This window comes from Lynx canadensis, chromosome A2 (genome assembly GCF_007474595.2).
Source record: "Lynx canadensis isolate LIC74 chromosome A2, mLynCan4.pri.v2, whole genome shotgun sequence".
Lineage (NCBI taxonomy): Eukaryota > Metazoa > Chordata > Mammalia > Carnivora > Felidae > Lynx > Lynx canadensis.
Window position 1 is genome coordinate 135,200,051 of NC_044304.2, and position 15,242 is coordinate 135,215,292.

Genomic DNA, 15,242 nt, shown 5'->3' on the forward strand with positions numbered 1-15,242 from the left:
TTTGTTCAGAATAAATTCTGATACCAAAAAGAACTTTGTGATTTTATATATATAAACAGATATAAACAGTCAAATCTTAGTTTCCTGAATACATTTACTAAGATTATATATATATGACTTTATGGAGACTAATATTTAGCAGTAATAATATTTATGGTGAATAAATAAATTCATGAAGATTTTAAGAATGATAGGACTCCTAGATTAGTATTCTATAAAAAATCAGAGGAAAACAAGTGCATTAAAAAATTTTTAAACAAATAGCTAAAACCAAACCACATGAAAAACTCTACAAAAAAGTTTGCTTTTACAGGCCACTTACACTTTCTCTATTTAAATTTTCCTTCATTAAAAAACCTTACATTGATATGGTTTTTAATAACACTCAACACATTGTTTTGTTCCAACCTTCACTTGGGTCTCCTGTCACTTTGTATTTTAAACAACTAAATTCCCTTTAAGAACAAATGTTAAGTTTAATACACAGATCAGTTTAATTTTTGGTCTGACTCATTTTCCTTTTCCTGAGAGCTAGAACACAGAGTTTTTCAATTAATTAAAAATAAAAGATATAGTAAAAGTAATATTAAACAAATTGACCTATTTAGATTTTATGTGACATTGTAGAAGAAAGATACAATTTTACCAGATAACTGTTTATTGAATTGTCATTAACTTATCTGGAATGTTCTTCAGTATTCATACTTTTCTTCACTTAACAACTTTTATAGGATACCTTGTGGGAATTTACAGGCAACTCAGAAATGATATTCTGTACTGCTGTTATTAAATGGCCACACTGTTTGTTTAATTTCAGAAGAAAGTTGAGGAACTCATCACCACTAAATAGAGGAAACAAACAAATAGGAATCACTAATATGAGCAATTTACTTCATTCTACTGGGATAGTTAATGTCTAGCCATAGTATTTACTAAATTCTTTAAAAATATTTATAGAATAGCTAATATATATTAACAACTGAAATAGACATTGAGTATAACAAGTCTCAAATCTTGAGGATCTCAAGCTTCAGCATTTGAGGCAGACATGGAATTGTAACATCATTATTCAAAGGGACATATAAAGAAGGAATATAAAAGTGTCAATATTTGAGTATCTATTATGTGAAGGTACTACACTGGTTATTTTACATTTATTATTCTTTTAGCTCCTCCCAACGACTCCTGTAAGGTAGATGTTAACATTAGCTTATAGCTGAGACATCAAAACTCAGAGATAATGAATGTAGTATAATAGGAATAGATAATTAGTAATGTTTCACAGAGATGATAGATACTTGAATACAAATTTATCAGTCTGAATGAATATAAGGAAAATACATACCTTTCTTGTGATGTATAATTTTCAGGGCCACTGAATATCGACAGGCAAGTTGTAAAAATCACAACTCTATAGTATGCATTCATTACATACCCTGAATGGCTGGCTGCCCACTGCTTACCCCAGAGCTGTAATAATATACCTCTTGTTACAATATACTTCTCTTTTCCCTGTGCTATAAGAACAGCATGTCCCAGTTGGGAGTGTTTATCCAGCCTGTTTTCAGAGTAATAACAAGAAGGAGATCCACTGCAGGTACAGCCATAATATGGGTACTCAAGAAATAAATTTTGTTATAAGTTGTTTAGATTTAGAAGTTATTTGTTACTGAAGCATAACATAGTGTAAGCTGACTAAAACAACAGGCTGTTTTTAAAATGTGAAGTCAAAATAAGGAAAGAGCCCAAATGTACACTGACTAATCAATGGATAAAGAAGATGCGGTGTATATATGTAATGGAATTATTACTCAGCCACCAAAAAGAATGAAATCTTGGGGTGGCCTGGGTGGCTCAGTTGGTTAAGTGTCCGACTCTTGATTTTGGCTCAGATCATGATCTCATGGTGTGTGGGATTGAGCCCCTTGTAGGGTTCTATGTTGACCTTGTGGAGCCTGCTTGGGATTATCTCTCTCCCTCTCTTTCTGACTCTCCCCACTCATGCTGTTTCTCTCAAACTTAAAAAGAATGAGATCTTGCTATTTGTAGCAACATGGACGGAGCTAGAGTGTATTTTTCTAAGCGAAATAAGTCAGAGAAAAAAAGTACCATATGAATTCACTCATATGTGGAATTTAAGAAACAAAACAGATTAACATAGGAGAAGGGAAAAAGAAAAGAGAGGGAAGCAAATCATAAGAGACTCTTAACTATAGAAAACAAACAGGGTTGATGGAGGGGAGGTGGGTAGGGGATGGGCTAAATGGATGATGGCTATTAAGGAGGGCACTTACTGTATTGAACACTGGGTGTTTTATGTAAGTGATGAATCACTAAATTCTACTCCTGAAACCAATTATTACACTATATGTTAACTAACTAGAAATTAAATAAAAATTTGAAAAAAAGAATGTGAAGTCAAGTGTTAGGATAGAATTCACACCTTAAATAAAGGTACTCCAAAACTATGTGCTTATTATAAAATATCTGGAAAAATTAAAATTACCACTACTCTTATCACCTAAAGATACTGACTGGTACTATTTTCTTCCAGAATATTTTCTACTAGTATTTTTCGTATGCATATATACAACTGGCACTATGCTTCACACTCCATTTAATATTTGTCTCTTAAACTTATTATTTTTCTATGATATTAAATCTCAAAATAATTTTAAGGACAGAATAAAATATGTTAATGCAATGTAATTCAATCATTCCCCAATGTTAAATATTTCGAGTTTCCAATTTTAGAATGTTTAACAAATAATAGATGTGAACAATATATTTTTACATAAAATTCTTTATCTTTTTCTTTTTGGAGGAGAAATAGTTTTCTTAATGGACATAATTTTGAGATGCTTTTGACAGACTTGAGTAGCACTCAGGTGGGCTTAGAGGAAAGGTCTGGACAGAAACTGTTGAAAATGTCAAGATATGGATGAATGCTTACTATTTCTGTTCAAAATATCTCAAGGTAGTAATGGAATAGTTGTTATTATTTTTAAATTGCATTCTCTAATTCTGCAAACATAGTAAGATTAAGTGTAGAAAAAAGTAAAAGGACTGTGCATATATGTTCTTGTAACAGACTATCTTAGAAAATTTAACACATAGAAGGAAAGTATCATAAAATAAATCAGTAGCTAGATTGGTGAAGTCACATTACCAGAAGATTATAATCAATCAGTTCAACTTTTCCTGCTGTTAGTTTTCTTATGACTTAATGACTAATTTCTTCTTTAAAGAATGACTTTGAACAAATGGGAAGTAAAACCTTTTTCATAACAGCCTGTAAACACAGTCTGTGATTTAATAACAAGGTCAAATTCCTGGAATATATGTCTGCCAGTTATATTTTTTAAAAAATTCAGCAGTTTTAATAAGTGAACCATTCAGGATTCTACACATTCTTTAAGTCTATTAAATTCCTCAAAGGAAATTCTTAAAGGCAACTCTGCCATCATATAAATAAGTTATATTAAAAATTTTAATTTCCAAGCTAGTCATGTAGAACTTAGAATATTTTTTCATAGAGACAATAAATTTAAAAATTAAGAAAATTAACAGAGATTCAAGAAGGTTTGCTGCTTTTAAGTCCTCACAACTGAAATCCTTTTAAATATTTAAGTGTGTTTAAATATTTAAGAGTTAGAATGTTATTTGGAAACAATGAGGCATTATTTTGAATACAGATCATCTTATTATAAGGAGGCAGATTAAGAGAAACAGAAATAAGTTAATTTTGCAATAAGCTTTTTAAAGAAATCTGGATCATCTAAATTATCCCATGTAAAACCTCTCTAAATTCTAAAATGGTGTGGAAATCTATCATTTTTAAATCATGTTTATTACAGTTGCAATGTTAGTTTTAGATAGGCTACGTTAGTGATGATAGTACTGTACTTGTAAGTATATTTTATAAGATACAGCTTGGATGAACCTCAAGGGGATTAGGATGAGTGAAAAAAGCCAATTACAAAGGATACACATTGTATGATTCCATTTAAGCAACATTCATGAATATCATTATCAAGATGGATAACAAATTATTGGTTGTTAAGGATTGGGGGGATGGGTATGGCTATAAAGGAGTAGCGTGAGGGAGCCTTATGGTAATGGTATGTTAAGTGTACTGTTTGTGGCAATGGTTACATAAAGATACACATACAATAAAATTGAATAGACCTATACATGTACACACAAATGAGCACATGTATAACCAGTGAAATGCAGATAAACTATGTGCATTGTACCATATATATCAGTTTTATGGCTTTAATATTGTACTATAGTTATACAAGATGTTAGCACTGGGTGAGACTGGGTAATGACTGTATGGGACTTCCCTGTACATCTCTTTGCAATTTCCTGTGATTCTATAATGATTTCAAATAAAAAGTTGAACAATTTACTGCCCCAGAAAATATTAATAAAATCAAATACAATTATTTTAAAAATGGATTTTAGATTACTAATATTACTAATAATCAGTGCTTGACAAATTTATAATATTGAAACCAAACTTTATATACGGACAACTTAATTCCTTAAGAATAGGCTGAAAATGGGGGCTGAGCTACATTAAGAAATACTTTCTTACTGCCCTATGTGAAAAAATTACTACTTTGAATTTTCAACTTGACACATAAAATGACTCAAAGACAGTAAGCGCTATACTATGAGAAGCATGGCATCTCATATAGTTCATTTAACAAGATGCAATGAAAAAATAAAAGAATGTTTCTAGCTGAGTTAATAAGAAGATGCATTGTTTTGCTTCTTGGTAAAATGACTTTATAAAAATTGACTTTATAAATGACTTCCCATTTCAGAACACAATAGATGATAAAATGAACTATCCATTTCCTTGGTAAAATGATAGTATCAAGTAAAAAGACCCAGAAACTATCAAAATTAAACTTTTTAGTTCTTTTTTTAAGAACAGCTCATTCTAAACAATATTAATGTTGTTTACCTGATTTCCAACTTTGCCACTTCAGGTAGTTCTCCAAATTTTATCTCTTCTACCTCGAGTTCTTTAAGAGCAGCCAGAATTTTCTGCTGATCTCTATTGGTAATTCCATTCTAAGTAGAAATAATTTTAAGGTGCAACAAGACAGTCATACTTGAGTAATTTAATATCCAAAATTACTGAAAAAGTTTTCTCCTTGATTAATTTATATCTTGAAAAAACATACATATTAGAAAAATAAGAAACATACTGAAAAATAGATGGTTTGCTTATAACTGTGACTGACAAGGTTACATCATTTAGATTTTTATTTAGATATATAGTGACTATAGTCAATTTTTTTTGCAAAACTCTAAAAACAAATGATCAGATATTAAAATAATCTTTCCAAAACCACCACAGTAAAACAATTTTCCTTCAAAGTATTATTTAAAATATTACCAGTGATTATAGAAGGATTATGTCTTTTGTCTTCATTCTACCATTGGTGTTAACTAAATTTTCTCTTTTGGGTTTAGCTAAGTAGTATGTTTATTCTGACTTCAACAATACTGAAGATTTCAAGTTTCCAATGTGTGTGTGGAGGAAAATCATTACCTTTTAGTATGCTACTTATTAGTATCAAATATCTCTAATATTTTCAATTGTTATTTTCAAAGCTATTTTCAGATTGTCACTTAATAATGTTAGATGGCAAAATAATAGGTCTTGATCTTTTGAGAACCCAGCAAAAGGCAGAATTTCGATGACACATATTCATACTTACATATACAAAAAGCCACCTCTTATTTCTAAGTAACCTCTTTTACAAAACTATTTCAGATTTACAAATGAAGAACCAGTTTTAGTTGAGCTCTCATGATTAATCTGAAGAAAGAAAAACAACTCTAAGTCCTTCAATGTTCTTAAAGCAACTTAATACTATAACAGAAGATTTCAGATATGGTTATCCATAATCATATGTAATCAAAGAAACTAGTAAAGGATCATTTACGGTCTGTAGCCCCAGAATTTTTAAAATAGAAAATAAAAACATCCACAATTCTTAAAATATGAAAGAAGGTCTGGAGTTTTTGAAACTGATACTAACCTTTGTAAACTCATCTTTCCTCATGGTCAAAAGATGTCTTAAAGTTATATCCCTTTCCTGTAGAGAAGAAAAAAAACGCCACCTTTCAATATAAGTAAAACATTAGAAAGGAAAGTAGGCAAGTGTCATAAATTAGTCATTTATAAATTAGTCAGTTATAGTCAGTCAACTTTCAGTTCTAGGAGGGGATAGAATATGCAGGTATAGAATTGTACTACTGGCTAGATGATGAGTGTCATTAACATGTGTGAATGATTACCTAAAAAAGTACAAACATAACCGGTTTCCCAGATTCAAAGAAAATTATTACAGTTTATATATGCTCACATAAAAAGGAAGGTAGCTCTATAAAATTTGACAGAAGTTATGTTTTATGAATATTTTAAATTTCTAACTGCATCATATTAAACAATCAATAACATTCAGTTTTACTCAGTATTTCTCAAATAGGAAGAAGTTTCAAGATTGTACAATGAAGTACAATTCTGAACTACCTAAACAGAATGTGCCCATTCCTAAGGAGAGCCTATTTTAAAAAGTGCTTTACTGCTTCATTCAGCTAAATGGTTAACTGTCAAACCCTATAATGCATACCTAACGTACCATAACTCAAACCCCATAATGCATCCTAAAGTACCTAAAAAACTGCTTGGCATATGATCTAATTTAATATCTATGACAATCCTACACTAGGTATTATCATCCTATGAAAAAAGAGATTTAAGTCACATATTTCAGTTAAACAATCATTAGAGCAAGAATCTGATACCAGATCTGTTTAAAATCTGATTAAAATCAGGCTTCTAATATTCTATACAGGAAGCAACTCTAAAAACAATCTGCACCAGGCAGTGGTGCCTGGGTGGCTCAGTTGGTTAAGCGTCTGATCAGCTCAGGTCATGATCTCACTGTGAGTTTGAGCCCCACGTTGGGCTCTGTGCTGACAGCTCAGAGCCTGGAACCTGCTTGGGATTCTGTGTCTCCCTCTCTTTCTGCCCCTCCTCTTCTCATGCTCTCTCTCTCTTAAAAATAAATAAACATTAAAAAAAAAAACAATCTAAAGGCTGAGATGTACAAGGAGGAGTCCTATGAAGTTTCAGGCAGTGAATAAAAGCTGTTTATTCCAGCCAAATTCAAATTTATTTAAATTTCTAGAATAATAAATTTTTCAAATGCTTGTAGCCTTAAAATGGGATCTAGTATAAATTATGGAGAAAAGTGTGTTTGGCATTTTTATTTAAGCATGCTTAAGCATTAATATTTAGTTAACCAACAAATAAACATACATCTATAATTCTCTGTAGCTTATACAAAATCTTACCTTTAATAAATCTGTCATATGTTCAAGCCCAAGACCATGTAAAAATATTTCCAGGTCTCCAAATGCTGTATATGAACTAGACACATTTATAGCAACGTCAATTTCAGAACGGACTATAAATGCACAATCAATATATATTTATAATATAGATACAGAATGAGAATGAGTAAGAATGTATCTATATGTAATATAGTTGCAAATTTACACACTAGACCTATGTTATATCAGTGGAATAAGGAAGGTTTCTTGAGTGAAGATATAAGTTAACAGAGAAAATGACGACAGTAAAATGTAGCTCATCTTTCCTAAGAATGAAATTAGTTGCCAATATGTATATTCCTTGTGGGGTTTCTATACATGAAAATCTCTTTAATTGTAGGAAGTAAAGATTTAATAATTTTAATGTAGGTAAGCACAGAAAAATTTTGTGGCCATGTACTGAACTGTGTTCATAAAAAAGTGTATTTTTAATTTTAGCTTATAAAATCAGAAATCTGCTAAAAAGAATTAGAAAGCAAGATGCAGTCTAGTTTGAACAGTAACAAAAATATAATCTTAGACACTTTTAGAAATAAATTTTGTTGATATTTTAAAGTTAGAAATTATTCTAATTACTGTTAATAGTACACATATATAAAATTTTTCTAAAATTCTGTAGAAAAAAGCATTTAAAATCTAGACATTTCTCAGTGATACTTAAAAATTGATTGTAATCGTGTAAAATATCCTATTTTAAATGTCATCACATTTACTAAAAGTAATAAAACATACATATTTTTTACTCATTTATAGGTATTTTGTTGAACAAAAACATGCTTTGTTACCTAAATATGTGATCTTTTTCTTTATCAGAATCTGTTGTTAATAGTTTACAAATAGTCTCTTCTTTAGTTAGCTGCTGGAGCTTTCCCTCCAATGGATTTAAAGTAAAAGAAAGAAAATTGAAGATCTGCAAAAAGTTAATAAGCCATTCAAATATACTTAACATTATATATACTATCACTTATACTTAAAATCTAACTTTTTAGTAAGTCAGGGTTATGCTACATAATCAACCAGAACACAAAATCAAATCTCACTTTAAGAAACAATTTATGGCTCAAAATAATCTTTGACATTCATAAATTTCTTAATATGTCAAATTCAGTGTCATCTACCCTAAATTTAATAATGCAGTAAACCAATTAAAAATTTTCAAATTTTCAAAGCTTAGAAGAAGCACCATAAATTTCTTTTGAAGTTTCACAGGGCTTTAGTGGTTAGCAATTATTCTAGAATACTTCCGTAAATGTAGACTTGAGTTAGAAGATGATAGGCATGTTTATCAGATTGCTTAAAAAATAAAGAAAGTTATTTTCCATGCAGTGAAAGTGGCATGGTCTGATTATATGATAGAACCTCTGGAATGTTACATGCTTTCAAATTCAGAAACTCAGGTCTGGAACCTCTTGAACTATATAACTTAGTTTTACACTTGTACTGTATTCACCCTTGCTTAGAAATTATAGCCCTTTGATCCAAAGTTTTAATATTCAGACTAAAACTTCCTATCAATAAAGTGATTTAACGTATGGCAAATATTTATTACTGACTTTAATATATGAATGACAGATCATCTACTCAACTATGTTATCTCTTCATTAAATACCTTGTCACATGTATAGGAGTAAATTTAACTTACTCATTTTTTAAAATGTCTAATATGTACTAATTAAAATTACATGTTCAATAATTACATGTTCAAATTTTGGCATTTTATTAGCTTTCTCAATACACTAATTAATTTCTAAAAATCTGGACCAGTCTGAAATGTTAAATAGTCTACTATAATTTTATTTCTAGGGCCAGAATAAGATTTTATTATTTATTTCTATAGCTTTTAAATTACCACATTATATATGCCTCTTATTTAGTAAATGTGAATACTCTAGGAAAATAAAGTTTACGTTACCTGGCCAGAGGAGAATTACATATGTAAACATTTAATAATAGCCAGATACGGTATTATGACAGTTGTGAGTTCTAAGAAAATAATACAAAAGTTCTAGAAATAATAACATAACATGCCACAGAAAAATTAATATATAGGATACCTCTAGATGTTTATTTCTTTTAGCAATCTCACTCGGTGTCTTTCCATCTTTGGTTTGTAACATTTTATTAGCTCCAAGTTCAAGCAACTTCAAAACTACATTTTTATGACCCTGACGTGCTGCCCATGTTAAAGCCTGTAAGTGGGGGAGAAAGAAGATTGTTTAAAGAGAGGGAGTGTATATGAGACAGAAAGGAAAACTTTTCAACAGTATTTATGGCACAATAAAACAGTGAGCATAGTTAATTAACAGAATGGTGCAATCTCTTCATTTTACAATCTAAAGTAAACATATTTCCAAAGTTGTAACTGCAAAGCAGACTGCCAGAGCTCACAGATTTTACAAATCATGTAATATTTTACCCAGTCAAGTGCTTTATAGAATAAAATAATTTATTTGCCAATCACTGAACTGTTTTCTATAAAATAGAATTCTATGTGTATTCTAGAACCCACGCTTTGCTGTGTGTTACAGCTTCTTGTGCCAAGGGTGAGGACAAGGAGAATCAGATAATTCCTTTTTTGTTTCAGCTGTTGCTTTTCTTCACCAAACAGCAATTGTATCCCAGCCCCTCTGTAATTTTTACTTCTTAAAAACTTTTTTTGTGCACTGCTGATAAGATACCAATGTCTTAGAAAAGGGGACATTGTACAATCAACTCTCACGGTATAACCATTCTCATCCTGGGTATTAACTTCTGCTCCATGGGCAACAAGGAGAGCAACAACTTGAGGGTGACCATCTCGTGCAGCATACATGATTGGAGTCATAAGTCTCCTAACAAGGAGGAAGAAAAGAAACATCTGTGTTAATGCCAACATTAACAGCTACTCAATTTCATTAATTTTACCATACACAATACCAATGTATTGTTTTGAAATCAAAGAAAAGGAAATGAAAGCTTTTAAAAAATCAGGTGATTTAAAAATCCAATCTCCCAGCAAATAAATGTGAAGGAAGAAGACACTTAAAAGTACTGAATGCTTACACAGCACCCTCTAGTGAAGACACGTGTTTAAAAAAAAAATCACACAAAAAGCCATACTTTCTAATATGAGGTTTCAATAATTTACATATTCATGTAGGAGAGTATCAGAGTACTATGCTTATGCTGGGAATACAGTAGTGAAAGACCCAAAAAAGGTCCCTGTCCTCTCAGGATAGCTCATACTTATTAAATGCTTATTATATTTTATTTATTACATTTAATAAAAATATAAGTTTAAAACTTTATCTTATTTCTTAATGTAGTCTGTTATGATTCTATTTTAGTATAAGCCTGAAAGAATTTTACCCTGACTTAGAGGCTTACTCTAGTTAAGAAAGAGATTAGTTTAATAGTTTAGCCAGACTCTCAGACTATTTTCTGGGAGAACACAGTGGTTTCCCTCTTGTGTATCATTTCTCAAAATAGAGATTCAATCCCTCTCCTCCTGGAAGTTAGTCAGCTTCTTGTTCTATTACAAAGGATACCTGAAAGATTCTATCAGTTCTACTTGGGCTGAACTGTATCATGGTCAGTTTTGAAGGTGGTCTGGGATTCTGGGCTCAGTCTTCCTGAATTGGCTCAAATATCTGATTTATATATAAAGAACTTCACAAAAGAACAACAAAGTAAATAATTTCAGAAATCTGTTTTGATCTCCAGGAAGTTCATCTTGGTTATTCACATTACATACACCACCTATAAACAATATTTCTCTATAAAGCTTGTTAACATAAGGTATATCCTGAATCTGGTCACTTCATACTAATGTCTTCAGCACAAAAAGATTCACACATTTCTCTCTTTATTCTATTTCCTAGGATATTACAATTTCAATGTTTTATTGGAAACTGTATGCTAAGGTAGCTGTCAAGCATTGCCTCTTCTATCTTGAATATCTCCTATACACTGGCTTCATTAGACAGGTAATGTTTACAAAGTAAAGAGGGAATTGCCTGGATAACTTAAACAAATAATGAAAACATACACAATAGAACAAAATTATTTGAGTTGACTAATTCAAATTCTCCACTAAGTCTAAATTAAATCTCTTGATGCCTCTCCTCCACCCCACCTTCTCTATTAACAGTCCAAATCTGCTTCCAGTCTTCCCTATTTCACAAAACTACCATAACTATATAACTAAGACTAAGCATCATTCATGACTCTTCTCCATCACTCCATATACAAGTCATCAGCTGGTCCTTCTGGCTCCACCTTCATAATTAATATTCTGAATCTAGCCACTTCTCACCATCTTGTTAGCTACTGTAAGCAGTCTAAGCCATCATCATCTTTCTCTGACCTGTGTTATTGCAATAGCCTCATAATTACTCTCCATGCTTCTGTCTTGGCCCCTTAGAGTTTATTCTCCTTGGAAATGCCCAGTTCTTCCCCTTCCAGGGACCATACAAGTGCTGTTCCCTCTGCCTTTTCCTAGAACTTCATATTGCATACTTTTTCACCTTATTCAGATCCCCCATTAAGAGGCAAAAATCAATAAAATTGACAAACAAAACCAAATTTATCAAGATAAAAAGAAGACACAAATTACCAGTATCATGAATAAGAGAGGTGACATCAATACAGATTCTCCCCATTTTAAAAGTATAATGGAATATTATGAACAAATTTCTGCTAGTAAGACAACTTAGATGAAATGGACAAATTTCTCAACAGATTCAAGCTACCAAAACACACTAAAAAGAACCTAAATAGTCTTATATTTATAAAAAATTAAATTAGTAAATAACCCATTGCCCCCCCCCCCCCCACACACACAAAGAAAAGAGCAGGTCCAGATGGCTTCACTGGTAAATTTCACCAAACAGTTAATGAAAAAAGTAACACCAATTCTACTCAGACTCTTCCAGCAAACTGAAAAGGAAAGAATACTTCCCAATTCATTCTATTAGCAAGACTTACTCTACTAGCAGGAACCAGAGAGAGACACTGCAAGGAAAGACAACTATCTAGACCAATAATCTTCACTGAACATAGATGCAAAAGTCCTCAATGAATTTTGGCAAACAGAATCCAAAAATACATAAAAAGGATAATACATCATAACCAAGTACAGTTATCCTGGGAATGCAAGATTAGTTTAACATCTGACCAAAAAAAGAAAAACCACCATTATCTCAACAAATGCGGAACAAGTACTTCACAAAATCCAACATCTAATAAAATTCTTAGCAATGTTAAGAGTAGAAGAGAACTTCCTCAACTGGAAAACTTTACAGCTAACACCATACTTAATGGTGAAAGAATGAATGCTTTCCTCCTAAGATCAGAAACAAGACAGATGTTTGTTCCCATCACTTCTATTCAACACTGTATTCCAAGCTCTAGCCAATGCAACACAACAAGAAAAAAACAGGCATCCAGGTAGAAAAACAAGTAAAATTGTCTTTATTCACAGACAGCAGTCTGAGAACCCTATGGGATCTACCAAAAAAGCACTAGAACTAATAAATGAATTAGCAAGGTTGCAGGATACAAGATCTAATGGAATATACACAGCATTATTTAAAATTACTATTTCAAGGGGCGCCTGGGTGGCTCAGTCGGTTGGGTGTCTGACTTTGGCTCAGGTCATGATCTCATGGCTGGTGAGTTCAAGCCCCGCGTCGGGCTCTGTACTGACAACTCAGAGCCTGGAGCCTGTTTCAGATTCTGTGTCTCCCTCTCTCTCTGACCCTCCTCGTTCATGCTCTGTCTCCCTCTGTCTCAAAAATAAACGTTAAAATTATTATTTCAATTTGTGAATTCATGATAAGCCATAACTACAGAGAATTTTTAAAATCCACAGGCAGAATAATTTCTAATTTATAAAAATTTAGTTCATATAGTTCAACCCCAATAAAAAACAACTTACGTGTAAACACCAATTTGGAACACAGAATCATCAAAATTTTGTAACCTCAGCATTAACTGTCTATTAGAGAAACAAAATCATTATGCATGGCTAAGCAGTAATCTCATTCACTGTTCACAACAACTTTATTAAACAGAAATTATTCTCACTTTAGAGATGAGAAAACACAGGTTTAGAAATAAGTAGCTTTTGCTGAAAGATCACTGTTAGTGTGTGACTGAACTAAGATTTTTGTGTTTATTGCCCCCCCCATCTCCTGAAAATTGCTTTTTGCAATCTATCCTGATAAAGAGAAATCTAAAGTTCTCTTTTTCTCATTCTACAATATGGCAAAATTGGAAAACTAAATAAAGTTGGCTAAAATATAATCTGAGGGAAGTGACACTCTGGCAGAATATCCAGAGAAGGTGACATGAAAGTGTTGAGTCGCATTTGCTTGAACCTCATTATTGAAAACTGTAAGTGAATTTTCTGATTTTGTACTAAAATTTGTTCTGAAATTGCACTGAAAATTAAGGTTCTTTGAAATATCAGTATCTCTTAGAATCTTGAACCAGCAGAGATTATAATTTTTGGCCAATTCACATGGACATAAATTGCTTCTTAGAGATGCCTACTTCCTCCTAGATAAGAAAAGTACTGGGCCAGCATAGTTTGCTTACTAAGAAGTTTCAGATTACTACTGAAAAATGTGTTTAAAATGTGGCACTGGTTTCTTCTAAGAAAAGCTTAATTTATCGAAAGTAACAGCAAACTCCTGTAATAGGGTCTAGATTATCTAGAAGGTTTATTACTTAGCTTCTAAACAGTTATTAAAGTTATTGATACCATCAGTAATGTTGCATGACAATTTTGAGAGGGGAGAGAACAATTCTTCCAGTTGTTTTACATCTACAGAAATTTGTAACATCTGTAGTTTCCTGCCTGTTACTGATTAACAAAATCTAAATGAATTATTCAATTTTATAAACTCTTATGAACAATCATAATAACTCTTCAGGGAAGTTATAAAACTTTATAATAACTGGTCTACATGATAACAATTTGTGCTACTAATAACTTTACTTTCAGTATTAATTTCCATCTATTTCCTGAGATTTAATGTAAAGAATTTTTTACTTCCAATTCTCTCTTTAAATCACTGCAGTTTTGTTCTGCCTGCTCCTTCTAACAAAATTGCTTTGGCAAAGGTCAACAATTATTTGGACTCCTTTTATTTTTCTAGCACTTAAATGTATGGATTTCAAAGGTCCTCAATGCTCCTCCCTTTCCACTACATAAACACCATGTCTGGATGATCTCACCTACTCTCCTGACTTTACTGTCAACACACTAATGGCTGCTCCATCTGTATCTCTAGCCCAGGCTTTGCTCCTGAGCACAATATCATATCTGTCATTGCCACATGGTTATCCTAACAAAACATATATGCAACGCATATACAAATCTGAAGTCACCACCTTACTTACCTCTAACATACAACTCTCTCTATTATTACTTACCTCTGGGAACAGCATCACAATCCATGCACTGCTCAACCCAGAAATCGGAATTTATCCAGGGCTCCTTGTCATACTTTCATATTTAAGTCAGCATTCCTATGAATTTTACCCCCTTCCTATCATTTGCATCTGTACACTTTGCTCTCTCTCTCTTCTTCTTCCAAGTGTTCAGGTCTCATCATTTCTTACATGGATGACTGCCTTCTTGGCTCTAGTCTTTCCTCCATACTTGCAAATCTTATCATGTCAATTCACTATTTAAAATTTTCAAGGTTATACATGTGATAAGTGTATCTATCATGCTAAGTCCTCTGTCTACCATTTTAGCACCTCCAATCCTACTCCATCCTAATAATAGACTTAGGTTATGTCTGCATTTCATGGATTCCAATTTCTCT

The 15,242-nt window shown here is 32.0% G+C and overlaps 1 protein-coding gene across 1 annotated transcript in view; it reads right to left on the minus strand.

Annotated features, from left to right (window-relative positions):
• The window catches only part of ASZ1 (ankyrin repeat, SAM and basic leucine zipper domain containing 1), a 52,395-nt gene that overhangs the window by 4,162 nt on the left and 32,991 nt on the right, over nucleotides 1-15,242 (minus strand). Inside the window, exons 5-11 of the mRNA XM_030295379.1 lie at nucleotides 10,145-10,256; nucleotides 9,480-9,614; nucleotides 8,211-8,335; nucleotides 7,387-7,462; nucleotides 6,066-6,122; nucleotides 4,979-5,088; nucleotides 737-842 (exon numbers count right to left, since the gene is read on the minus strand). Of these exons, the coding sequence (XP_030151239.1) occupies nucleotides 737-842; nucleotides 4,979-5,088; nucleotides 6,066-6,122; nucleotides 7,387-7,462; nucleotides 8,211-8,335; nucleotides 9,480-9,614; nucleotides 10,145-10,256 (721 nt within the window). The remainder of the gene's footprint in view (nucleotides 1-736; nucleotides 843-4,978; nucleotides 5,089-6,065; nucleotides 6,123-7,386; nucleotides 7,463-8,210; nucleotides 8,336-9,479; nucleotides 9,615-10,144; nucleotides 10,257-15,242) is intronic.